We start from the raw sequence: 27727 nt of genomic DNA, 5'->3' as shown, positions 1-27727 counted from the left end.
TCAGTTCTTTCCTCTGAGAATATCAGTATTTTATGGATATAGAGTTTAGAATTAAGCATCCCTGTGACACAGAGAAGTGCAGAAACAATATTTATTTTACAGAATGGTACATGGGAGGAAAATAAGACTAATTTATGACTGTGGCATAACAGCAGAATTTCTGTGGGCTTTTCACAGTAGTAACTTACAGGACTGCTAGCTTTAAAAGCAAACAAAACTAGTGCATTTGTTTCAGCGGTTCATGCTAAGCCATAAACTAGTCAGCTTCCTATTTTGGTGTCTCCTTTAGCCTACTATAGAGGACAAATTTGTTTTTTATTCAAAAGTCCAGTTGAAATTTTATATTCTTAAATATTAAAAAGGAAACCAAGAAAAGGTTGCATCTCCAACTGTCACTAGTCCTCTAAAATATTTCAATGTATCATAGCTCTTTATGCAGACTGTGCCAACCATTATTTCAATCCAAGACCTTTACTGTCTCAGATTTGTGTTAGTACAGTGCACAGACACGACTGTTGTGCTCTATTTTATTGGGCATAACAAACACAGGACAAAAAATCAGCCCTCCCAAGGTTATTTCTGTGAAAAATAATCAGTAATGAAACATATGGCTGTGCTGTCAACAGCCTTTTCATTGTTTGGTTTTAGCAATCGATCCCCCTGAGAGAAATAAAGACAGATTTTGCCTTTTCTTGTAATTTCTCAGACTGCAGAAACAGCAATTGCATCTCTTTGAATTCTTTGTCCATGCTTTTAAAAGGAGGGGTTCTGGTTGTGGGAGTTTGGGTTTGTTTTGTTGTTGTTGTTGGTTTTTTTTTTTTTTTTTTTTTTTAAGATAGCATGAGAATTAGAAACCATTCTAAAATAAAATTTCTAATTTCAAAATAATTTCTGTAGTGCATGAATTTTGGAGGAACTTGAAAGTGGATGAGATGAGAAGCCACAATCACACACCAGGGTAAAATTTCCATGTATAATTTTTGACAATTAAGGATACAGACCTAAAACTTTGGACCAGCAAATCCCACTTGAGTCCTTTTAATGGCATTTTTAATGGCTGGTTAAAAATATTGACGACAAGGGCAGCAAAGGGATCTAAAGACTTAGTAAGACAATACTGTATTGCATTTCACTGAATTAACATTTAAATGTTTTCCTTTCAACTGTAATGGCAAAATAATGGTTAGTTAAAACAAATCCTTAGCTCTTTTAGAAGGATATATCACATGTTCTGCATTCACCAAAGCTGTAGATGGTAAAATAGAGTTTTTAAGACATGTGAACTCAAAGTTCCTGTCAACAAATCTTGCATATTTGTACAAATCAGATATTATTTTAATAAGATAGTTGATATATCATCTAGACTTCATTACTTATGTTATGTTTTCTGAAGCATGGGTTTATGATCAAGGTGAGTACTGATAAATGTTGTGCATTCTGTTCTACAGCTTTCAAAATTTTTGTGGTCCTACCATTTACTTTTGTTACTGAAATTACAATATACTAGGTATTGTTGATACCCCCATACCTTGTAAGAATAATGTTTTAATTTCCCATCTCAAAATGGAGTGGCTATTTTAATGTGTTGCATGCTAATGTAAAAGTAAAATTATCTCAATGTAAATTTGAGAAAATTACGTATTGTATGTAATAGTTAGACTCGGGAAGATTAATCCAGAAAATGAGTTTCCAAGAAAAAGAAGAATGATATAATTTTGTTTGCAAAAGAAGTTCTAGGGCTAAATCTGAAAAAGAGCCAGAAAAAAAATAAAAATCTTGGTCCCTCTAGTATTCTAGCAAGTGTTACACTGCTAACAGAAATGATTACTGTAAGTAGTGCTATAGCTGCAAGTAGGGTTTGGTTTTTTTTTTTTTTAAGTGGTGGCTGTGTCTTTGTTTGTTCAACAAAGTGACACATTTTTTTACAGGGCAGTAGTTAAAGCAGTATTAAAGTGCCATTGACATCATCCAGTTACTCCACTGACTTGATTATATAACCTCTTTTGTGCAATTTTCATGCTCTGCTCTGTTTGAATGTTTTTACTATGCTGATGACTGTTTTTCATTTCCTGCTGGGATGACCTTGAATAAAAAAAGAATAAGAATAAAGTAGACATAAGCAATGTAGTCTTGCTGGCATTTGCAGATCTTTTGTTCTGCATTGAGAAACATAGAGGTTTGGTGTTTAAGGTATAGGTTGTTTCTGCTGGATAGTAATTAATCTGCAATGATTAAAAAAAAAAATGTTCTTTTGGATTTAGCAATGGAAAAATCATCCAGTTATGACAATTCCTACGTTATGAACACATCAGAAAAGTGCTAAACACATGATGGCAATTCTTTAACCTAAATTAATTGATTTAACCTATTAAATCTACTAGATCTACAAATCTAATGTTTATCTATTAAATTGCTCCCTTCTGGATTTTTTTTTAATGAAAATGAGATTAGCTAGTTTACACTTTTTTCCAGATTAGTATGTATCACACAGCTGAAGGAATTGATTTTCCATTTTGTTACTTCTTGTTGCATTTCATAACTAGCCTTACAGATTAATGAGTACACTGTATTTCACATAAGCATCTTTTTCAGACTGTTTATAACCATCAATATCAGAAAATTATGACAATGATAAATCCATAATTTTAAAGTAGGTTGCATTATTTCTGCCCCTACCTGCTTTTAATTTGTCAGATTAAAGTAATGAAGATTGTATTACCGTACATACACTTTACAGTCACTTATAGAGGAAGAGGTTTAACTTTAAATTGTTTTCACTCAACCTTTTAAAATCATCTACCTTTGCAGCAGAGGTTGGACACTTGAGAACCTGTCCATTTTTAAAGTACAGTAGTGTTCTTTCAGATTTTTCCATTTTGCTGCTGTGGTGATTTTGCTTGTCTGAGGAAATAATTCTAAAATTTAAGTTAATTCATGTCTTAAATCAATGCTGAAGTACTGGTTACCCCTTTTAACAAGGTAATGAGATACCCTCACTGCTAATAAAAATCAGGATTTTATTTCAATGGGAAATGCTTTAGTATTTTGCTTTTAAATGATGACTGATAATAAAAGTCATTAATGCATCAGCATGGCATTTGAAATAGTGACTACATATGACTACAACATATGACTAAGTTGATTTCATCCAAATTTCCTTTGTCTTGCCCAAAGCTAACAGATACACAAATATTTTCAATTTAAAGTATGAAATCAGATGCTTTCAATATGACAAGCTAAAGAAAAACACAGCTCTTTGAAATTTGAGTTTAAACACATTGTCCTAGTTTGCCAGTAGTAAATTTGATGTATTTGCTTTATTCTATATTTATACATACTGGTTTTGGTGACACTCCTAGGATTTCAGGTTTTTTTAGAATTATTTTTGTTTTACTTACTCTCCATGTAGTGTCCCTTAGCATGAATGTGATCTTTAATCTATGATGTCTGGGAGCAATATGCTTGTCAATAGTCCCTAGAACAAATATAACAAGTCTAAGTGCTATTTGGTGTTTAGGTTTTAATGTTGTGTGCATTTATTGTTATTAAGCAAAGTAAGATGATATTTTCATTTTTGGACTAGAAAAACAGATGCTTGGAGATGAACAAATTATTCAAGGGATCTTCTGAAGTTGGGAAGTCCAGTGATATGAAATAGTAGGTCTAACCAAAAAGTACTAAATAAGACATAGATTCATGTTACAGAATTAGTTGGCGTCAGTACAACTAATGAATGCTTGGTTAGACCAGCTGTATGTTCTCCTCAGTCTTAGCAGTGAAAACAATAACAAATTTATTATTTAATGTGAGAAGGAAATAGGATCGAAAGTCTATTTTTGTCTATTTATCTTTTTTAGTACTGGGAGAGGTATAAACAGAAGATGAAATTACACATTGTGCTTAGAATCTTCCTCTTGCCTATACAATTCTCTTCTCAAGCATTTTTTAATAATAGGAAAAATGTATCCAAAGCAAACCAAGTTATCCCCTTTAGTCTAAGATTTTGCAGCTGTGTTGGTGATTCTAGCAGCTAAAGTTCTGAACTCTGTCCTTATACTACATTTTATAAATCTTATTGTCACACCCAAGCAAATGTCTTAAATAAAATTAGTTATATTTTTGCTTTTATTTCTATCTTATAACTAGGAAGATGGAAATGGATAACCAAGACTACTTGTAGTTGTGATATCTAGTATCACAATATTTGAAATCTCTTTAATTGTCTCATTTCTGTGGCACACAGAGCAATTTTTTTTTGTGAATGCCCTGATGTTATGCTTTGCATGCATACAATATCTCCCAAGATAAATGTTTTTAATTACATCATCACTTAATACAGTGTTTCTATATCCATGTTACAATTGGCTAATTATACGTATCTATAGAGAGAAAGATGACTACAGAAGAAGCAGTAGCGTAAGACATTAAATTTTGGGTTTAATTTTTTTATTAATAATCTTAGTATTGTGTCATGACAGTTTTTTTTCTGACACAGATTAAAATTGAAAAAAATGAAAGCCATTTTTAATATACTCTCTCTAGCAATGGAGGGATCTTGGGGACATCCTCCAAGCCCTAATAAGTCACAGGATGTCTAGTCCTCAGGCAGAGATGAGAAGCACATGTCTGGGGTGGATCAAGCAGAGGAGAGGCCCTGGTGTCTTTCCCACTGCTGCTCCAGCAGTTCTTTACAAGGAATTTTCACATTTGTCCTGCTTAGGATGATAATAACTTTTTGTAATAACTGCTGACTAATGAGTGATTATTATTTGAGATCAATAGGTTATCATTGGTGGAGTGATGACTGGGAGTGACCAGTTTTGGTGTTGAGTATCCACAATCTGATCCAAAGGTGGCTGCCTTTTGAGGTGCATGATGAGAGCACAGAATATGTTCTTAACAACCCTACATTAAATCCATTTGACTTAGAACAGTTAATGATTTTTCTGAATTTGATGAAGCAACAGAATCTTTATAATTCAAGCATATGCAAAAAGGGATCTGAAATAATATTATTAAAATATGTGAAGTTCAACCTTTTATAAAAGTAATGAAATAAAAATTCTTACCTTTCCACCATGTATGTTGCTTTACAATAACAAGAAAAAAAAAATAATAAAGGAATACTGCACTTTAGACATTTTTTATAAAAATTTACAGTTTTATGGTCAGTACATGGTTTATCTAAGCAAAAACAATCCCTTCTCTCAGATATTCCTGTATTTCAAACAGAAACTTCTTTAATTAATTCTTGTAAGTTGCTTGATGTTTAAGGCCAATGTTGTACTGTTTGCTGTGTACCCTGTCATATGTGTGACTGTCATATTCCAAATATTTATGAAGGTCTTTAGTTTATATAAGGTGTTATTTTGCAAACTTGCAGTGAATTCATATGGTCCAATGCTGCCGTACCATATCAGGATGTTTTAACAGAGAAACCCTCTTTCATTACTGCACACTGTCAGTGCAAGCTTTAAAGAATGTCTTGCAGTGCCAGGATGTGGCTTTTTAATTTTTTTATATACTTAGAAATTTTCACTCTGTTTGATTAGATAAAAATATTGTCAAAAGTTAATTTTCAGTGCTAAATTGGAAATAGTTAAAAATGGCCTGTGTAAAGAGGCGAGACAAATGGATGCAGTTAGTTCAAATAAAGAATTTATTAGGAACAGGATTCATTTTAATCCAGACAAAAAGTGTCTGCAGCACATTTCTCATTTGCTTTGTGACAGAAAAGGAAGCATATACAAATATTGTATTTACTTATATGCCATACATCTGGGTCTTTCAGATCTTCCCACAGCCCCGTTCAGGTAGTGGCACGTAGGAATCCTGCAAAGCAAGTGTGTGCACACCCTGCCTGGCTGTTTGCAGGGCTGTGGGACCACGGCCATTCCGAGGTGCTGGAATGTGAATCTCAAGGGCATCCAGTTGCTAAATTGACCGCCTGCTCCCTGGCACGTTCCTGGCCCCTGCAGCCTCCTGCTCTGCCGAACATTTCCTGGTTGTGCTCCACGGATTAGCACAGAGCAGAGCTCCTGAGTGGAGCCAGGAAAAGAACCCTGACAGTATTCGGTCTGCTGGCTATCATGGACACGATTTGTTTGTGTTATTCATGCAAGACATGCTTCAGAATAATGGGCTTAGCTTCTGTGGAAGCCTGTGTGGCTGAAGATTTTGAGGATTTTTCAACTTGAATTATGTTTTCTAGCTACAGTTTTAAGAAGTAAATGTTTTTGCTTTGAAGCACTTAATAAAAGAGATTATCTGAATTAGATGTATTAGATTTTTATTTTAAAAAACAAATGCATGACATTTAGCTTTGGATTGTTATGTCAAATTCTTATATACCCTCAAATTCAATGCCATCATCAGGGGTGTTTGCATCTCTTTAATTGATTGTTTCATTTACTGTTTAGAGATTAGGAGGGGGGAAAATGGCAGTCGACAAGAGTGGCTTCCCTCAGTTGGCTTTTTAACCTCCTGGTGCACTCAGACTGGTCACTGGGGAGTCAGACTCGCTCTGCCCCAAAGCACAGCATCCAGCCAGGATGTGTCAGCTAGTAAGAGTGAAATGGGGAGCAGTGAAAAAGGTGAAGGAGAATTGAATGGGCAGGGAACAAGCTTTTGTGAGTGACAGTCATGTGGCACGGTTGGGCCCGAGCTAGTCAGAAATAAGGGTCAAGAAACCTCATCATGCTGATTGACCACACATTATTTCAGCAGCACAAAATGCCTTTGAAGATCTGCTCCATAATGGCCTGCTTATCTGCTTGTGCTACCCATAGTCATCTTTCAGTTTTAACACAGTCCTCATTCCTGCCATTCACTCTCCAAGGGCATGCTTCCGATTGCTGTTGGCCTTTTGCTCTGAGCTCTTCTGTTTCCTGAAATCATTCTGTTATAACCTGGATATGGGGTCTGTGCTATGGGGGGATGACATTTCAAGCCTGAGAAATGGCGCTTCTGTTAATATGAAATGTTGGGGGGGTTTTTGTTTTGGTTTGGGTTTTTTGGGGTTTTTTTGTTTGTTTTTTGGCAGTTTTTGTTTATTTTTTTTCTCTGATGGTATGACAGTAGGAATAAAGTTTTTTGCTTTTTTTATTTTCTTCTACTGAATCACATACTGAACACTTGGTTTACAGAGATTTCCTCTATTATTTATGTGAATGGCATCTACCAACCCCTTAAACTAATGGATGCAATGTAAATTCTATTTCCTTTATCCACTTGTTTATTATCTTGTTGTACATGGAAATTATGACAGTTTGACAGATTTCTTCTTTATAAATCTTCAGAGGTTATGGTTTAAGTTTTATCTTCTTGGTTTGTGAGCTGCTTAATTCTATTTTGGGGGGATTTTGTGCTGAAAATTAATGAAAGTACTTGGAGGGAACACTGAAATGTTGCTTCCTTTGAAGAAGGAAATACTCTTTGAAAGAATGGACCAAAATTATAATCCTACATTTAGTAAGATTATTGGTTTTCCCCCTGCAATTTTAATGTAATTGTAGTACTGACTTTGAACAAAACATACATATTCTTTATCATTTTACTTACAGATACAAAATATACAGTGCTCTAGAGAAAACGTGTGCTGTGTCTTATTGCAGCTCTTTTTTCTCATAACTTTATGTAGAATGAAAATGAATAGGTAGAATTTCAAACTTGATGTGTTTTTTAGCTTTAACAACTTCATATGAGAAGGGCAATAGTGTTAGGAGTTGAGATAAATACCACTATATATGGTACTACGTGCAGCAATAGTAAAATAATATAAATTACTTTGCTTGGTGTTCCTAATCCCCAGTTATTCTCATGAGTTACTGCAGAGTAGATTGGACACATCAAAAGGGGGTTCACTTTGTTGCTGACCCAGAGGGCTGGCTCCTTGCTTGCATTCATGAAAGTTAATTTTTTATTTATTGTCTTTGTGCCACTGTAGGGAATAGACTTGCTTTTCATATGGATAAATGTATATTATTTTATGTCTAAAATAAGAGGTTTTTAGGAGCTAAATATTGCTGGTTGTAATGGTTGTTTGAAGCTTTTGAAAAGTACTCAGGTTACAGTATTTCATTCATGAATATTGAAGTTTTTGCACTTTTGACTATTTGAATCAAAACTGAAATGCTGCTTTGGAACACAATAAACTATCAGATAATCTAGAAAAAGCAAGAAAAGCAAATGGTATGTCATGTCCAATGAATCTTGCAGAGGGATCTGCTGTTCCTTCTCAGTGCAGGATATGGCATTCTATGGTTGTTTAGAATATCTTGGCACCTGAGGTTCAGAGGCAGCATCTCCTTCTCATCAGGAACATATATGTATGACACAAAACATCTGAGTGATGAGCAAAACATAATGCTGTTAAAGTAGAACTAAAGAAGGTGTTTTTGTGAAGAACAAGTTAGAGCTGTGAAAATTTGTGCTTCTAAATCTGGAAATCCTCAATTGGCTGAGTGTTGTGTAAGGGGGCTGTCCAGCACAGCTAGGGAAGAGGACAGATTTATCACCCTGCTTTCTTTCCCCTGGTCCTGTAGTCCTCCCCTCACCTGAGTGCTCTCCCAGGAAGCCCGCCCATTTTGCTTATCAGGCAGAAAATTATTTCCTGGTTGGTCTGGGTTCTTTTACATGGGTTTATTGCTGGTTCTAACCAGTTGATAAACCAATTTGGAGCTGCTGGAATACAGTAGCCAGACAGAGTCAGGGGAGAACAGGAGGTGGCAGAGGTGGGAAGCTCTGCTGCCTGCTCTCAGCAGGAGAGGGGTGAGACTGGCACAGCCAAGGTGTTTTCCCACATCCCTGCTCCACTTCCACCTTGTTCCCTGTCCCTGCTCTCTCTGCAGAACTTTACTTGAGAAGTAGGTTTCCTTCTTCTTGGAGAAGTTCTCATTAAGCTATAGAGCTAGCAGGGAACTGAAGGTGGTAGAAACATATAAAAAATTAAGAGCAAGTAAAATTAAATAAGGAAATGTCTAGCTTCAGGCAGCTGTGTTTACATGTCTTAAAAGCAAGACAACTTAGTTTTTTTTATCTGATGTAAATGTTTCTATATCTGTTTATTTATAAATAAGCATTTTAGTCCTGCAGTATTATGTACAAACGGCTTTTATAGTACAGACACAATTCATTTTAGTGAAATACTGAACAACCCATTACAAGTTGCTTCACTGTGGAAGAGAACATACTTCATGACCAGTTCTTAACTTAGATACAGCCTTCAGCTGACAACTGAGGCTGGATTTGGTGAATCCTCTGCCTAAACTTGTCAAACAGCATTTGGATTTCTTCTGTTTTGGTCAAAAGCTGTGGTTTATGGACAGAGGCTACTCAGTCATCACAAAAGATTTGTACTTAATTCAGTTTTTCATATGAAAAAATAAACAGCCTCTTTAATATCATGATTTTAATTTTTTTATTTTTTTTATTCTACAGAGACCTAAGATTTAATAGGATTAAAGAAATCCAGCCTGGAGAGTTTAGACGGCTTAAAAACCTGAACACACTGTAAGTTCTTTTTCAACCTTAAGACCCCATCCCTTTTGACTTAATGTGATCAATTTGGTAATGTGTCATATTTGCTCACTTTTCACAGCTGAGTAGTCTCATAAATTTGAGCTATAGCATTTACACAGGTGGGAGAAGGGGCGTTAAGACCAAAATATTTGAAGGCAAAACCAGGTGTACGTCTATCAAAATAAAAATAAAATTATTTGCATAGTTGTATTTTATTAATATTCTTTAATTGAATTTTATTAAAAATGCAGACCATTATTGTATGATTTTTTTGACATAGTGCTAAATTGATTTGGTGGAATATCACATAATAAACCATGAAGTTACAAGAAAGCTGTTCAAAGACTCAGATGTGCAAATGTGTTACAAAATATTTGACAAATTCTGACATACTCTGAACTTTCCTGTTCTAATGTGCTTATCAGGACTGGCAGGAATCAAATTGTTTTGTTCCTCCTGAGCTGCCTTTCATGGAGGTCTTTGTTATCATATACAATTGTGAAGAAAAGTCTTTCTAAAAGATCTTTTACTACCAATAATACAATTAGTATGGGTATTATCATTTTAACTTTGTATCTCCTCTATCATTCCTTCAGGCATCACTTTTAAAACAAATGCATGCATGTTTCTCTTCTTTAATATATTAGCTGGCATGAAGAGGAATTAACATAAACAGTTCTTTTTACTTTTAAGTGTACATAACTTACGATAGCAAATGTGACAGTTTCCCAGAACACAAGTAGTATATGAACTGGAATACAGTAGTGATATCAGTGAACTTTGGATTACTATTTATCTGCAGGCACACCATGACAAATACACTGACACATCTTGTACTCTCTATTCACACCAGAAGAAATGATAGGACTTTCCCTGACAAGTATCTTGTCCAAATTTGTGTTGCCAAGATATTCTTAGCTGTCCCTATTTCCAGTCTCCTTTGATCATACCTCTGTTTGCAGTTGATCTCCAGTTTTGAATTACAATTTCTCCCAGATATCCAGCTCAAGTTCTAACTGTCCTAATCACTGATCTGATACCCGCAAGTCTCAAATAAAGACAGGCTACATTAAGTTTGAATTCACTTCTCTTTGTAAAACCAATGTATGAGGGATGAGTGCAAATCTGTACATACAGATGTTCCTGTACAATGTAAAGGGCCCAGTACACAAAATATTACTAAGAAACATCTGGGAAAAGCCACTTTAATGCACCTGCTAGTGACAAATCTTTGTTTTTATCAGTTTCAAACTGATGTGTAGACTTGATGTAAAAGGTTCTTTTTTGCCCTTCACCTACATCTCAGATGCCTGCAAGAAACTACATTATTCCACTTCTGGGTGGGTCTTTTTGGTTTTTGGTTAGGTTTGTGCTTTTGTTTGTTTATCTTTGTTACTGTTTCTATGTGTTTGGGGTTATTTTTTTTTTTTAATTCTGTCTAATTTTTTCAGGTTTTCACCTGATAGTGGTTGAGCAGCTGTAAGCACATAGCCTTTCTTTCTCTAACAGTTACAATTAAGAGGAAAACCATTTTCTATTTAATATTATATTGCCCCTGCTTTTACACTTTCTTTTCCCTAGTTCCTTTATGTTAAAATAAGTCATTGTTTATTTCTTTTTGTAGGCTTCTTAACAACAATCAAATCAAAAGAATTCCTAGTGGGGCATTTGAAGATCTTGAAAATCTGAAATATCTGTAAGTTAAATGAATGTCACTTTTTCATCACTGTGTAAGAGCTTCTTCAGTGGGAAAGTTTTCTAATCTGAGATGGTAATTGCTATCTGATTCATCATATCAGGAGATAAACTGCACAGATAAATCTATGAAATTAATTTATGTGGTGGGGCAACGGTGTTTCTCTAAGTAGTTACTAATAAGAAACTGCTGTCTGTAGGCAATATGTTTTAAAGGACTTACTAATTGCTGTTTATTATATGCAATTTATAATTTAAAAAGGGATATGTTGAAAGGTGTAGGAAACCACCTCTTCAATGGTTCACTGAAATCTTCACAGAGGTACTTTTTGTCCTTCAAAAAGTGGTTTAAAAGTAGCTAGTCCAAAGGTTGTGTCTGCAGAAGCTTGTAACTTACCTGAGCTTATTAACTATCCCAAAATTTTTCACTGAATTCATAAGTGAAAAGTTCAGTCAAACCCAAAATACCAAAGTATGCACATGATTTGCTGTTAGTTCTAGGTCTTCAGTCACCTTGTATATTTTAAGCCTAACTTCTCTCTTAACAAACATACCAAGGGTATTAATTATATGAATAAACGAAAGGCATCTACAATATTATTTTTGTCTGTATAAGAGACTAAAGCTGCATAGTAAGTTGTCATGGATTCTCAGCTCTAGTTTCTGGAATCGATCTTATGGAGTGTCATTTAGAAAAGTTTCACTGCATTGTCTTGGAGTATTGATTGACGGTTACTTGAATGACATGCAGAAAGAAAAGGTCACATTGAGATTTTATTGCTTTGGGAACAATTCAGAAGCTGAATTTTCCATGCAGTTTGCAAGAATACAGCCAGAAGAGCTCTAAGGAGGTGGGAGCAGGGAGAAAATCACATCAATTTGTGCAGGCACATTACCTGTTTTTCCAAACTGTGCTTGATTACATTTCCTGCTCTCATTTTTATGTATATTGTATTTCAGTAATGGAATTGTTTAACCTATACACAATAGGAGGGAAAAGATTATTGAACAGCCCATTGGCAACAAATGATTAAAGTCCATGATTGTATTTCTTACAAGAAATGTTTGCATGATGGCTCTGGTAGTGTAGTACATAAGGTTTTACTACATGAAGTTTGCTAAACTTCTTTCCACAGTCAGCAGCTGTACTTTTCTTGATTCTTAATACTTATTTGTTTTCACATGCCTGCCTTTGCCTAGCTGTAGTAAACCTGAAATAAAGCTCAACTATGTGTTCTGTTCAATGAAAGAGCTAAAAAGGATAGCTGAACTCTGATTTGTTTTTGTTTACATGTAGTAATGGTTGTCAGTATCTATATTGTTAAGAGGAAGATCTTATTTGCCTGTTGTTTTATGGAAAATTTAAATATAAAGTTTAGTGTGGTAATTTATTCAACTGCAGAGAGCTCTTTAAGCTATCCTTTGTTTATCAAACGTAAACTTTAAGGGTTTTTTTACCTGTTTCAATGAGTGTGACAAATGTTTAAATTGTATAGCCTTAAAGTTACAAAATTTTTGGTACTGGTCATGTTATCAAAACAGAAGACTTAAATGTAAAAAACCAATACCATTCAGCAATGAAAGTTTCAGCTGAGTAACTGATTGCTAACTGTATTCTGTGAAATGAAAGGAACAAAACAAAACAAAGGAACAAAACAAAATTTCTTTCCAATAGGAACCACCAAAGTAGAAACTGGGGGGAGAGATTGTACAAAAGTTAGAAATACTGCTCAGAACATACTATATTAAAGTCAAATCACCTAGAAAAATTTAGGTTTAGTATCATCTGGTCCTGTGGATATTTGCAAACCTAACTTGTACTGTCATGTTTCATAAAACTAGATCATTAATCTAGTTTATGACTAGACTTGTTGGTGTTATGACTTCTGTTCTTATGACAACTTGTACTGGATTGCATATGGTTCAGGAAATGTGTAATTCCCTGATGAATTTTAAGAAACCTGGAATTTCTGTAATTTCTTAACTGTAATTTCTCAGTGGTCCTGACTTAGTAAAATGGGAGTATATATAAATATAAAATCTATAACACTTAGTAAACATGCATATATAAAACCAGGTAAAAATATTCACAATTATATCTTTTTATATAAATAAAGTATAAATCAGCATATTTATTTTTTTAAAAAAGCCAATCTCTGAGAGATAGATGTTAAGATCCATTCTTGTATGACTGCTGAAGACCAGCTTTTTTGCTTTCAAACAAAATTTTATTCAGCAGGATCTAAATCAGGATTTTCAAATGCTTTGTTGTACTTTTCCTTTCTGAAGTAGAACTTAGAGTTTTATGAGGAATATATGTTACCAGAACTATCTGTCTGAAGAACACATTTTGACAAAGAGTAATATTTTCTCAATTTTTTCTGCATTGAAGGTATTCATCACTTAAAAGTTGTTCTTTATATCATAAAAAGAAAATTGTGCACATTATTTTTAAACTGTTTCTTAGGATTTTTTATTATCTTGTTCTTTGTGTAATTGAAATTCTGTAAATTATAACAACAATTTTGTGTTATTTTTTTGTGCTGTTTGTGAAAATGATTTGGTTTTGTATTAATATACTAAAGGTTGGAAAGAAAGAAATGTAATTGTTGTTTTGTTGTGACACTCAGAGGGTCCTTTTTTTTCTTTTTTTTCTGCTTCTCTTCTTTTCTGTCCATCTGTCTTCACTCCATATACCTTAGTCTTGGCAATAAGGCTCTTTAGTAAGCTTCCTAACCTTATAATGTTGGTGCAGGTAAATTGGTAGAAACTTGATAGGCTAATTGTTCCTAAGCCTAAAAATCAATAGTTTATTCTTCAAGAGAGAAGATAGTTTGGAATTGAAGGTAAACACATTATTACCATTTCAATATATAGAATACTAGAAGATTTGGAATCAGAAGTGGAAAAAATGAAGGTAAGTTACAAATTAAAGAACTCAGGAGGAGATATGGCAAAATACATAATATAGGTTAGCTATTAAAAAAACCTTTCCAGATAAAGAGAACGTGTATTTGATATTTACAGAGCAGTGAACTAGAAGATAACATGAAGGAAGTGAAAGAAATAAAACTGGGGAATGAAATTAACTTTGCCAACACCATTGTGTGTTTGCTTGGTATGAAATGCATAGATGAGGAAACAGACATAAAAGTATTACCATAAACATGTGGTAAATGATAACCAAGACTGTATGAGGTGTATCAGTTCCACAAATACTAACAGGGAACATGCAAGTTTTGTTTTCTGTCTGTTGAATGAAGTAGTAGTGGCAGATGACGTGTTAGAGGTTGGCCAGAATGTGGAATTTCTGACCTTGCCCTTTCAGAATGAGATTAGGTCTCATATTTTTCTGTGCCTTCTGCCACTTTTGCTGTCCTGGTCATGTTACTTTGTCCTCTGGGCAACTCCAGTGATTCCAGCTCTCTATTTTTTGCAATTCATGTTGCTGGTTCCACTGTATCCTTCATGTTCCTTTGTAAACCTGTCTTTGGGTGTTTATTTACTTATGAAATTTAACTCTACAATGCCTGTTAATTTTTGCTTTTTTTCCCCTCTAGTTCCAAACAAATATATCTGGATCTTACTTTCCTTGAATCACATGATTTTAAGGCCCATTTAAAAAAAAAAAAATGAACCCCCCAATAATATCCTCATAGGCAATCTAGCAGGCTTTTAAATTAAATTTTCTCCCAAATTTTCTGGTAACTGATCACCTATTTGTTAATTTATTAAGTGTATGATCTCTAGGAACCTTGCTTGGGTTTCTGGAAAAGAATGTTTGTTTGTTTGTTTGTTTGTTTTTTTAACATTTCTAGCAATAGGTATTAGTAATTGTCCAAAAATAATTTAATGTCTTAATAGAATATATCCCTTTTTCTTCTTAATCCACTGTTCATCTCCTATAAAATTCTAATATTCAGTTCTGTAAGAGAGCTTTTAGGTAAATTAAATGATAAATTATTTTTTCCCTAGTTGTTCTAAATTTGTTTTCTGACAATGTAACTGAGATAAATTTTGAGAATGTTTGTTAAAATTTAGCAGTGTTTACAAAGTTTTACTTCTATAACACTGTATGTGCACAGTACCATTTTAGAGGGACAAATATTTTTTGAGTGATACTTACTTGTACTATATATTGTCATGTCTCTCTCCAGTAGGCAAATAATTATATATTTTTCTTTCTGTTAATATCCTCAGTGAAACAGCTACGTAATTAAATGGAAGTCTGGTTAATGCATTTGTCATAGAACATGAGGTAGCCCTGAGGTTGCTGGGGTTTCTCTGTGAAGGGAGGATATGGCTGAGGAGGATATGACTGAGGATTGTTGAGTTTCCTGCAGCTGAGGGTTTTCTGGTCAAAATGGAAAAAGCTCTGGTTTAAAGCTGAATCCCAAATAAAGGCTCACTGCAGTGGCTTGGTAAGAACTCCTAAAGGCTGCTCCCTTTCATGAAGTGTGGCCTGCAATCCTACAGTCATTATCCTAGTCTAACTCACCTCTGATTTTCACTCTTTGCAGTCTTTTGTCTGCAGAGAGTGAATAAAAGTTATATGAAATATTGTGGTAAAACATTTTAAAAATCTGATTAATATTGTTTGAATAAAATTGTTGAAATGCCCACAAGACATAATTAACTGAGGGTGGTTATCCAATCTGTCTAAGCCTACTTTAGTTCTGTGGTCTGACCAGAAGTTTAGTACTCAGAAATAAGAGGGATTTCCACACTGCCAAGTGGAATTAAGTATATTTAAAAAGATAAATAACACTTCAGCTGTTCAGTCGTCAAAATTTTCTAAGGAGTGAAAAGGTATGTTTAAAATTCTCACAGGAAAATAAGATAGGAATTGAATATCAAACAGGAAAATTAAGGAGAGAAAATTGTAGTGACTGTGATCCTCAAATGAATTGGTAAATCTGAGCCAAAACACATATTTTAATACTCATGAAATATTTTTTTTCAAATAGAATAAAAACAAGTTCCACACATAAAATCACAGTTAGCAAATTATTTTTGACATTTTTATAGTAATTTCGCATGACAGTAGTTTTTTCCTGGTTTTGAATATTTTTAAAACCTCAGAAATTTTTACTTCCATGTTACCTGTTCTTGGAAGAACTTTGCTTTTTTTATTCAGATGCATATCTACTTTAATAAAGCACCCAGGAATCTCTGTATATTAATGTGTCGGATTCTCAGCAAGCAGTGCATTGGAAAAGTTAATTTAGTCTCAAAGGAAGGATACTACTCCTTATTGCTCACCAAAGTTGTCATTAGTTGATTACCAAATACCTACAACTTCTTTCCTTGTTAGGGCCTATTGTGAAATGTTGCCCACTGGCACATCAGTGTAAAAACTACCACCATCTCCAGCAGAGCCAGTATTTTTTCTGTTGCACCAAAAGGAGTTTGCAATATTTCCAGTAAGTTACTGAAAACTTTAATAATGGAAAACCCCAAACCACTACTAATAAGATGCCTGCTAATAAAGTCATTTGTGGTACAAAGTCTCTTCATCCCCTTTTCATAGAAACCCATGCCTGATTAACTGAGTTTCAAATCATTTGTCAAATAATTGTGAAAAAGTTCTTAACTGCAAACCTGTGCCTATCCTAACACAAAAAGAGTGACTGACACTGAGCCCCCAAAGTATTTTCATTGGCTGCCTCCATGCAGAAACTGTAGTCATCAGCTAAACTGTGATTTTTCTCCAGTACCCTCTCACTAAACCATCCTTGCTGCTAAGAGCATGATGAACATGACCACATACACTGATCCTTCCTGATTTATTTTAATTCCATAAAAAAGGTCTAGACAACAGACGTGATCATACTGATACTCCGCATGTTTATTTTGTTTATGTTATAGAGTACCAATGGGACCTAATGTCCATCTTCTACACAGTGATAAAACAAATATAGAGTGCTGCTTTATGGATGTGATACCAATATTCTAACTTGTATTTTTTTTGTTAGTATCACAAAGGTGACACAGGCGGAGTTACAGAAATTTCTCACTTTTCTTTGTTCTCCAAGTCCAGTAAAAGACTCACTATCCTAATTTGAATATTTGTACCAGTATTCAGATGAGATATTTTAATGAAAACAAGAGGCCAGTGGCATCCCTGGTGTGTTCTGGTAAAGACACTTCTAATGCAATTCTGTCCCATTGAGTTGAATTTATTTTGACATTTGGCCAACCAATCAAGAAAACAAGGGACAAAAATCCAGTAAGTAATACCAAGAGCACTGGGAAGCCCAAGTCCATTTGGGTATCAGCGTCAGGGCCTTCAAGGCCCCAGACTTTTGTCTTTCCTGCTAGTCATTTGGGATGAAATCTCAAGGACAGAATATTTTTATGTTTTTAGTTTTTGATTTGTATTTTTTTTTCTAATATGTAGTTGAAAAACTGTCTTCACGTGTCAACTTAATTCTTCTTTTCCACCTTCATGTAGCTCTTGTTTGTGTACTAATATTACTGATTGTTTCTTGTTTCAGCTATTTGTACAAGAATGAAATCCAGTCAATTGACAGGCAAGCATTTAAAGGACTTGCCTCTCTAGAACAACTGTAAGTGCCTTTTCTCTTCTGTGCTGTCATCTCCGTGGTTCCCCTGCAGAGGAAAAGTGCACGCCTTGACCCGTACATCCTACCTGCATGCTCTGCATGTCTGCACTCCCTGGGTTGGGCAGAGAGCCCCATAATCATCTGCATGTGAAAAAACCACAGTTGATCTCTGTGTCAAATTCCTCATTTCTATGTTTGTCTTTCATTTGTGATTTGCATTCCTGATGTCTCTATACATTGTTACCTAGCTTTGACAAAGGACAATTATTGTGGAAAATGTTGAAAACTAATGTGTATTGCTTAGAGATAGATTCTGCTTTCATTTCTGCAGGTTTTTATATCTCAGTTCTTTTGACTGCAGCAGTTACTTTGTTTTATGCAGAATAACTGAAGCTGAATTAGCCTCTGCAAGTTCAACCCAGTTTTGTTATATTTTGAAACAAGAACAGTTTTTAAATAAAAACCTTGCTATCATTTGTGTTAATCATTGCCATATACAGATGTTTAAAAAGTAAGGAAGTTCATCATTTGCAATGTAGATGTTTCAGTAATATCCTCCAGAAAGATTAATTAAAATCATACTTCTTTTCCTGTATAATGAAGAATAATTTCCACTGAAAAAGAATGCAGAATGCAGTCCTAAACATGAAAAAAACCAGTTGCATTGATTCCATTAAGGTCAACTATATTTTGTTTTATACTCACTGTGGGAGAGACATTGACTTGCTGGTGTGAGTCCAGAAAAGGGCAGAGAAACCAGTGAAGGGGCTGGAGCACAAATCCTGTGAGGAGCAGCTGAGTGAGCTGGGGTTGTTTAGTCTGGAGAAAAGGAGACTCAGTGGAGACCTTAATTTCTCTCTACCACTACCCTGGGAGGAGGTTGCAGTGAGTTGGGGAGTGGTCTCTTCTCCCAGGTAACAAGTGACAGGACAAAAGGAATTGGCCTCAAGTTGTACCAGGAGAGGTTTAGATTCGATATTATGAATTGGATAAAATGAATTTTTTTTTCATGGAAAGGATGGTAAAGAATCAAATCAGGCTGCCCAGGGAAGCAGTGGAGTCATTCTTCCTGGAAGTATTCAAGAAGTGACTGGATATGGCACTTTGAGGTCATGGTTTAACGATGAACATGATAGTGCTGCTAGGTTGATGTTTAGACTTGAAAACCTTAAACGTCTTTTCTAGCCTTAACAATTTTGTGACTCTGATCAGAAAGCATTGCTCTACATTCATTGTGATAATGTTTAGAAAAAAGAAAATGCAATGTAGCTGTTTCACAGTTTGACTACCAAACAACAGTAGTAAACAAATGAGTTTCGCAGTGTATAAATTGAGGGCTGAATATAAATTTTTAAACTCCTGAAAGCTATCAGTGTATTACAAGTGTTCTATATGTAGCAGTTTCCTTGTTACTATAAACCTCTAATGGTTATTAGTAGACACTGAGTATATATGAAATAAAATGACACTTCATAGGGGTACAAAATCATACATGCTCCTTTTAGAGTGCAATAGATGTCTTTTGAAAGAGGAGCTTCTATGTAAAACAGAAGTGTTAATTATAAAAAGTATACAAATATGTAATGTTTTTTCTTAATGCCTTTCTCCTTTTACTCTAGAAATTATTACTGCACCATATTGACGGCAACTGGTAGAGTAGATGGTACTTGCATGATAATAGCAATACTTAATTTCTGTGTAGAATTTGGAATACTGAGGCCCATTTATTGAATTATTGTTTCCAAAATAATGTTCTTTCCCATGCCACAAGCTTCATATGTTGCAAGTGGCAACATTTGTCCTTTTTTCTTGTGCTCTTTTTTTCCTGTTGATCTCTGTTATTACTGAAGAACATAAATCAATATTAAACACCTTGAATACACTTTTCCACTATGTGGCAGTTAAGCCTCTCTGCCTATCAGCTTAAGCTCAAACTTTCGGGACACCAACATTATTCATTATGAAACTGAGGTTCAAACTCATGGCTTGAGTCTCATCTCTAGCTGGGAAGCGTGGAAATGGAGCCTGGCAGAGTCACAGCTCATTGCCTGCCCATGGGCCATGACAGCACCTGCAGCTGCTGGGGAATGGGGGGCAGGTAATTCCCCACTGCCTGCATCAGAGCTCACTGCTTTTTAGAGCTCTTCTCTCCTAAACAGAGAGCTTGCCAGGAGGGAAAATGGGAGCACATGAAGCCAGTGGCAGGCACAGAAATAAATTTAATCTCTTTGAGATTTTCAGTTTACAAGAGATTTGGCATTTATGCATCTTTGCATAAAAATATGTTCTGACTCTACAGGGTCTGTTTTATGACATTAGCTTTGGAGAAAAACTGCTGACAAGACAAAAGTTATTCTTGGCAAACAAATTCCCAAGTGCCCTAATTTCAGTTTTGAACTGTATTGACAGTACTATGTCGATGTTTCTGCATTTGAGGTCTCTGTGGCCTCAAGTTATCAAAGACATTTTGCTACCGGTTGTGTTAACTCAGCCAAATGCTGTTCTCAATGCTCAGCAGAGTTCTCAGAAGTACGCACTGTGGACCACATTTCAGGGAAAGATTTTTTTCACAGCAATTTCTTCTACTCCAGTGAAGCAGAATTCAACTGATAGTTGCTTTTTAAAAAATACATGAACAGCAAAGCAAACACATTTTTGCTGATTGTTGCTGTTAACAGAAACTAAATGTAGTTAGATTCAGGAGGCCTGTTGCATGTATGAGGGACAAAACCCCCCAAGTATTTACTGCAGCTGGCAGGTTCCTCCTTAAATCTCTAGAGCAGAATTCTTAGCTGCTGATGTAGTCAAAATAGCTTTTCCTTTGGAAATTTCTGCCAAGGGAATAAGAACTTTGAATCAGATCTTGAAGCCTATTTGTGCTAGGGTGAATTCTGAAGAAAAATTGGCAATTTTAGGTACTTGAACATGCTGAGCCATGTATCTATTTTGTCACCTAACTTTTCACCTGTGACTGGGCATGAGGGGAGAGAGTCAACTGATGAAAAGTCACTGCTTAGCACCAGTTTAGACATGGGTAAATCTGCAAGACATATGTTTGGGTCTGGCAAAGGCAGCAGAAAACGGCAGGAAGCTTACATTTTTTCAGAGCAGCAGCCAGAAGGCAGACAGAACACGTGAAATGCAGGGAGGGCTGCCTCTGTATGCCTGGGCTTAGACAACTGCTCTGTGCCTCTGTGTGCCTGGGCTTGACAGCTGACTCCCATCTGAAATGTCACAAATACCCCGCTTGGGAGGTCATGAGTTTGGATCCCAAGATCTAGCTTTAAATGGAGTCCATTTCCAGATGTGTATACATTACTTTGCTTCCAAATATCTGTCATATTTTTGAGATCTCAGCTTATGAGTTGTATATATCAGGGACAAAAAGTGTACTCTCCAGTATTTAACAGTGGGATACACAATCATTAATGTTATTATTTAAATCTGTTTACCTAATCCTAGCTATGCATTTTCTTTTAACTTCCATATTAACATACTAATTTTGTTCTTTATAAGCTATTATTAGTTGTGATGTAGTTTATGTACACATACACATATTTAGGGGGAATTAATAGACAGAAACCTCAACTAACATAAGGTGATACAGTTTGTTATATTAAGTTGATTTACCTCAACTCCATTTCCAGTATTTTTGAAGTGTTGCTATTTATTTTTTTTTTTATACTACAAGTTTCTGTTTTTTGCATAACTCTATGTCAGCAGTTATGCACATTTAACACAGTGGACTCTGTGTAAAGTTGCTGCTAAAACTATCTGTGGAAAGGAATAATGAAAGATAATTAGTTAATAAACAATCAGACGAACCCAAAGTGGTGGGGTCTTGAGGAATATATCCTTAATATTCTACAATAAGATCAGCTAGGGACAACAATCTGGAAACAGATACTTGTCTGGCCTTATTTTAAAAGTCTTCAGTGCATAATCTACTTAAGTATCCTGTTCCAATATTTTATATCATTTCCACAACATATATTTATATCTTTTTCCTAATGGTTTAAGGCTGCTACTTCTTGTCCCTGAGCAGGGATAGCTCTTTGGTAAATATGGAACATATATGTTTGTTCATTCTCTTTCAAATAATCCAAAGGGCAAACATGCTGTTTAAATATTCAGAACATAGATTATACTCAGCTAATGGGTTAGTAAGTACTTCCCCAAAGATGTGATGATACTATTAGAAAAAGAACAATGGGCATATATGATAAAAGTTCTCCCCAACAAAAGCTACAAAGATACATAAGACATAATCCTAAATATAGTGCTGTGAAAAATTCCACTGGAACTGAATTTTACTGTAAATTTTTGTCCTATAAGATTAATAATAAAAAAGACAATCCTATGCCATATTTATTTGATAAAATCTTCCTCTCAAGGTGTTTCATTTGGATTTTTTTTCCCTATAAGTATTTCCTTTCCTTCTGTTTAATTCTTGATAGTGAGTTTGGAATTAAGAAAGAGATGTAGGTATTTAAAAATCACTCCTGCACTCTTTTTCTTTCAATTTTCATTCTGAAAGTATTTTTAATATTTATCACATATTTATTACATTTAATATTTATTACATATTTTTAATATTTATTAGTCTTTTTAACATTTTTTACATTTATTACATTACTATTTTTAGTGCTTTGTACTCTGAACATAAAAGATGACTATAAAGATATGATAGTGTGAGATAATTTCCTGAATATGATTACCTTTAACGTGAATTTTAAATCCAAGCAATTACCATATTAATTAAAATATCAAAATATACCTTTACAGAACTTTAATGTGGTACACAAAAGAAAATAATAGAAGTGATAAACCTAAGTGATAATACAGGAATAAAGTGTAGGTCATTATGCCAAGGACTTTTTATTCTTTTTATTGTAGACTTAAAATGCAATCTGGTTTCTGCATCTATTTATTTTGAATTACAAATTATTTTGGCCAGATATTTAACACCTTGTTCTATTAATAAGTTACGTGATAGGTTGCTCAGGACTTTTTTAGGTCTAATAATTTAAAGATCTGCAAAACCCACCTAACTTGTGTAGCCCAACTACTATGAAGCAGTTAAGAGTATTTATAGCTGGATTTCATTATTTGATTTTTTGAGCTACTTTAGACAAAGTGGTATCTGATGAGGTAAATTTAACTGTTCTTTAGCACCTGAATTATTGTGTTTGTATCTGCAGTGATATGGGCTTGTAAACAAGGCAAGGTTTATAATAAAAATATATTTTTTAATTTGTTTGGAAAAATAAAGTGACTTCTCAGGCACATATTGATTACATCTGTAATTCTAATAGTCCTGAGTATTAAACAGCCATTATGATTGTTTCAAGATTTGCAATGTATATGCTACTTAGAATACCTCTCCAAGTGGTTTTTCTCTCTTTCTAATTTCACCCTGATTTGTGGCCCTGAAGAAGGGGTTGTGTGCCTCAATGTGTCTGCTTTTACCAATGTTTATTCAAATAAGAGGTGCCTACAAACCTTGCCTTGTCAATGCCAAAGAAGTGAGAGAGATTAATTTATTTGGAATATAAAGAGATGTGTTTGCAAGGTGCTCACGAGGCATAAAAATGCAAGTAGAATTAAGAAAGCTAGAAAGGAAAAAATCACTGCTGCCTGCAAAAGCAGTAGTCTTTGTAACTTTTTCCAGAATGAAAGCTGCTTCAGAGGTAACAAACCCTATAGTTGTGCCTGGTTTTTCCCTTCATCCTCCTTCGTTGCAGTGATCCCCACCGTGCCTTGCCCCCTCCCATATGCTGATCCTGAAAGGGGGATGAGCAGAGCCCTGGCTCCCACCAAGCAGTGCCTGCCCATCTCATGGCTGGGCCATGCCCAGTCCTTGTCCTGCCAGTTCTTCCTCACTCTGAGGTCTCTCTTCTCTCTACTGGCAAATGGAATGAACCTTTCTGGAAATATCTGCCTTTGAGATCTGATTTAGAAGAAATAGCCATGTATTTTCAACAGGGAGATGAAAACTGGAAGTCACAGCAAGGTGATGCAGTCCTTGATTCTTCATGCTAACAAGACCATGCTCTATGCTCAGTGTTTGCCGTGGCCAGGCGTTGCACTGGCAGTAGGCAGGCTTGACACTGTGATGTGCTTGATCACGGCCGTGCTGATTTATTGGCTTTTTCCGTGGTCCCCATTCACTGCTCCTTGGCACCGCTCGCTGGCTCGCGCTTGTCCTGGGAGGCTGCCAGGCATGTGCCTGGCTTCCCTCTGCACGCGCCTTCCAGGGCTCCCTGCAAGGCCTTGGCTGGAATCACCACTTCTTCCCGCTTCCCTCTCTGCCCAGCCGCCATCTGGCTCAGCTCAGGCAAATCCCCTTGTCCTTGTCCTGTTCATGCTGAGGGGTTGATGTTTCAGGAGATACTGAGCTCTGAGTTGTTCTCACTGTTTTTAAATAATAGGCTTTTTTGTTCTTCAGACCACAGTGATTTCTTGATATGCACATTCTCCAGAGGTTCCCGAGTTTGTCTGAGGTCAAATAGGAAACTTAAAGAGTTTAAAGTATATAAAGATATAATCAGGATCCAAAGTCTGTAAATCATTTTCACAGTTTCTTGTGCCAGTCTTATCTATTACATTTGTTTTCTCATCTGCAAGGTTAAGGAGAATCTCCGAAAAATAGTCAATGCTGGAATGATCCTGTCTTTGCAGTCCATTTTCACAATACTTACAGATAAATAGTCTGGCTAATTGTCTTGTTAACTTTTTCAACTTTACAGCATTAACAGCTGTGTAGATTTATTGTTGTATGATGCTAATAGCTTGCATAAGCATCAAGAGAGCATCAACAGCACCAATTGCTAGGAAGCCCTTTGTCTAAAGCCAAATTAGTTAAACTTGAGTTTATATTACAAATTTGATTTTGAGAGTATTCACAGCTTTAAATGCCAATGTTCATGGACTAGAGAAGGTTATTTCTCAGCATCTTTTGAAATTTTCACTCACGGAAATTAAAGCATTTGCTCACAGAAAATGTTATTGTGCTGGAAACTGTAAATGTTTTCTAAATAATCTCTAACATTATTCCTAGGAAAAAATAATAATTTTCTTTTTTCGTTAAGTTATTCCAAGCATGCATACAATGAATATAATTTTGGCAAAACAGCGTTCAAAGTATTGTCTTTAAAATCTCCAAAGCAATGGAGGGGTTTTTTGCTCATATATGTACACACACTCACACTCAGTGTAGTGATCTGCAAACCCTTCTTTGTTTGTCATGCCTTTTATTTCTCAGATTCAAGTATTAGATTCAGATGGTAACAGAAAAAAAGCTGCTACATCACTATGGCCATTTATATCTGTAAAGAGTATAGAAACAATAAATTCTTTAAAATATTTCACCAATCAAGAAAATTGTTTCAGTATTTTTCTTTTTGTTTAACATATTTTCAGGTACCTGCACTTTAATCAAATAGAAACGTTGGAACCTGAATCCTTTACTCATCTTCCAAAACTTGAAAGGCTGTAAGTTTGTTTTTCTTGGGGTAAGATTCAGAAGACAGCTTGCTTCCTTGTTTGAATTAAATCATGCGTTTGAAAAAAAAATAATGTTTTTATCATTGCCACAGATTGTTTTTAATCCATTTTTTTTTAGTGTAACTACTACGTAGTCTTTCCAAGAACACTTTGATGAGGCTGACCTTGGAGGCATGCAGAAGTGAGCATTGCCTGTGGTTTATTTTTTCCTTTGCAAAACTATTTCCCAAAGATCTGTGATCAATGTTTGGCCTAAAATAAATGTTATGAATGAAGAACTAGACAATTTATTTAGGTCCTTTTTTTGTTTTTTAATTTCTAATTTGAATGCTTATGAACTCAATTCCTTGTAGCTACTTATGGCTTCTTTATCACCACATGGACATACCCAAGTACACCTTGGAGGCCACTTAAAAAATCGCAGGCAGTGAGTTGCTGATCAGGCTTAATTTTTTTTTTCTTAAATTTTCTTAGATTACTTTCTCTTGAAAACCTTCCAGAAGTATGTAAATGAAATGAATGCATCACAAAATCTGAATTATTACATGCATATTTCTGTGTTTTTAACAGGTTTTTGCATAACAACAGAATAGCTCATTTGATTCCTGGAACATTTAGTCACTTAGAATCTATGAAGAGACTGTAAGTAAATTGAATTATTATTGAACTAATGAAATATTAATTAACCCAATTAGACTGTATCTTCTCTTGCAATATTTATCTTCCTTGCAAATGCCTTTTATGGTGTAATTATTTTAAATATTGAATGTTTTTTTTCTTAACTGTGCTCCAGTTGTTTATGTGCATAGATTGAGAACATTGTTTTATATCTATTTTCTTTAGTTACTGACTAAAGTTTATTTCCTATATTGGATTTGTTTGTAATCATTATTTTATAGAATAAATAATATACATAGATTGTTCTTTGGGCCATAAAAATAATACACATTCTTCTAATAAAAACTACCAGAATGCCTATAACGAAGTAAGCAACACCTGTACTGCATGTTGGGCTGTTGTCTGTATTCACAGATAAAGGCACTGCTCCATTTACAGAACCATGTTGGCCCTAGCAGAATGGCTGAGGCTTGCTAACAGAGCTGTGGCTGCTCCTTGTTTTGTGCAGGCGTTTGGACTCCAACGCTCTTCACTGCGACTGTGAAATCCTGTGGCTGGCGGAGCTGCTGAAGTCGTACGCGGAGTCTGGCAATGCTCAGGCAGCAGCTACCTGTGAGTATCCACGGAGGATCCAGGGAAGATCAGTGGCCACAATAACACCAGAAGAACTGAACTGTGGTGAGTTTGCCACTTCCTGATGGATTGTTTAATAGGTTGCATGTACCCAAGCTGTATTTTTTGGGGGAGTTAGAATTATTTGTTCTGTTTATTAACACTGACCACCTCTGGTTAATATTGGTTATTCCTAGAAATCTGCATTCCTTTTCTAGTTTTGTGTACTTCTGGGTGAATTGATTGCTTTTACCCTTCAGTCTGTCTTTAATGAAACAAATATAACCATGTTTGAAATTTCCCCTTAAAGAACTAAAGGTGATTATCCTGAAGGAGTTTATTTTTCCCTCTTGTATTTCAGTTCTGATCATAACAGGATTGTCAGCTAGGGTCGATGGTGTTAATATTATTTGGTGTTGTTTATTCTCTTCTATATAAGTGAAAGGAAAGAAAGGTGCTTTACTGAATTGTTCCTGTTGACACAGTTCTCGCCTTAAAAATTTTTGTTGATGTAGGAATTGGGGTTGGGCCACTGAATTATTTTTTACTCATCTATAATTACAAGAAGTGCCCCACACAGGCGCTGAAATTCTCTGCCACTGAGGATTAATGGACCTTTGTAATCCTTCTGTCTGTATTCCTTCACCCTAGGGGTGCAAAAGTTTGGCCCCATGGGCACCCTGGGACTTGGCCCAGCACCTCTTGTGTTCTGAAATCAAAATGCAGATTTCTCATCAAGCAATGGGCATTTGCCTGCCCATCCACTTAATGAAGTAAATAAGTATAAATATAATAAGTACAAAATAAGTAAATTTTTGGTTATGGGTTGAATATAATTCTGATCATGAGAATTACGACCAGAAGCACCTACAAGGTTACTGAAAAAAGATAGTACAAAGGGAATTTGGGGCAAGAGTAATGCACATGGCATCCTACCAGCTCTCTGCATATCTAAGGAGTCTGAATATGGAAACTACAGGAAGCAAGCTGTACAAATTATTCTGTGATGCAGGTTAGGCACTGATACTTATCTAGAGGAAGTTATTTTAAATTGCATTTGTGCTTGCTGCTTTAAAGTTTTTCCTTCATAGGCAATTTGAGCCTTTGTTCAAATAAATAAAACAGCCACTTTAGAACCTGATACAAATTTGCACAATCTATTTGCAGTCTGCTGAAAGGTCCTAAGGAACAATGAAGGAGGTCAGAAATCC

General features: G+C 35.2%; 1 protein-coding gene across 4 annotated transcripts in view; it reads left to right on the top strand.

Moving 5' to 3' along the window:
• PXDN (peroxidasin) overlaps nt 1-27727 on the top strand; it is an 82582-nt gene that overhangs the window by 16468 nt on the left and 38387 nt on the right. For 2 of the 4 annotated variants that reach the window (XM_005521894.3, XM_088052664.1), the window contains exons 2-7: nt 9439-9510; nt 11144-11215; nt 17712-17783; nt 25203-25274; nt 25857-25928; nt 26413-26582. In XM_005521894.3, the coding sequence (XP_005521951.3) occupies nt 9439-9510; nt 11144-11215; nt 17712-17783; nt 25203-25274; nt 25857-25928; nt 26413-26582 (530 nt within the window). Of the gene's footprint in view, nt 1-9438; nt 9511-11143; nt 11216-16618; nt 16638-17711; nt 17784-25202; nt 25275-25856; nt 25929-26412; nt 26583-27727 lie in introns of those variants that run through there. The other 2 variants (XM_088052663.1, XM_088052666.1) reach the window with 2 other exon arrangements.

Source organism: Pseudopodoces humilis, chromosome 3 (genome assembly GCF_049639895.1).
Source record: "Pseudopodoces humilis isolate 2021_Gansu_Grassland_sample_001 chromosome 3, ASM4963989v1, whole genome shotgun sequence".
Lineage (NCBI taxonomy): Eukaryota > Metazoa > Chordata > Aves > Passeriformes > Paridae > Pseudopodoces > Pseudopodoces humilis.
The sequence above is the reverse complement of the archived record's forward strand: the minus strand, read 5'-3'. Positions and strand labels throughout refer to the sequence as shown.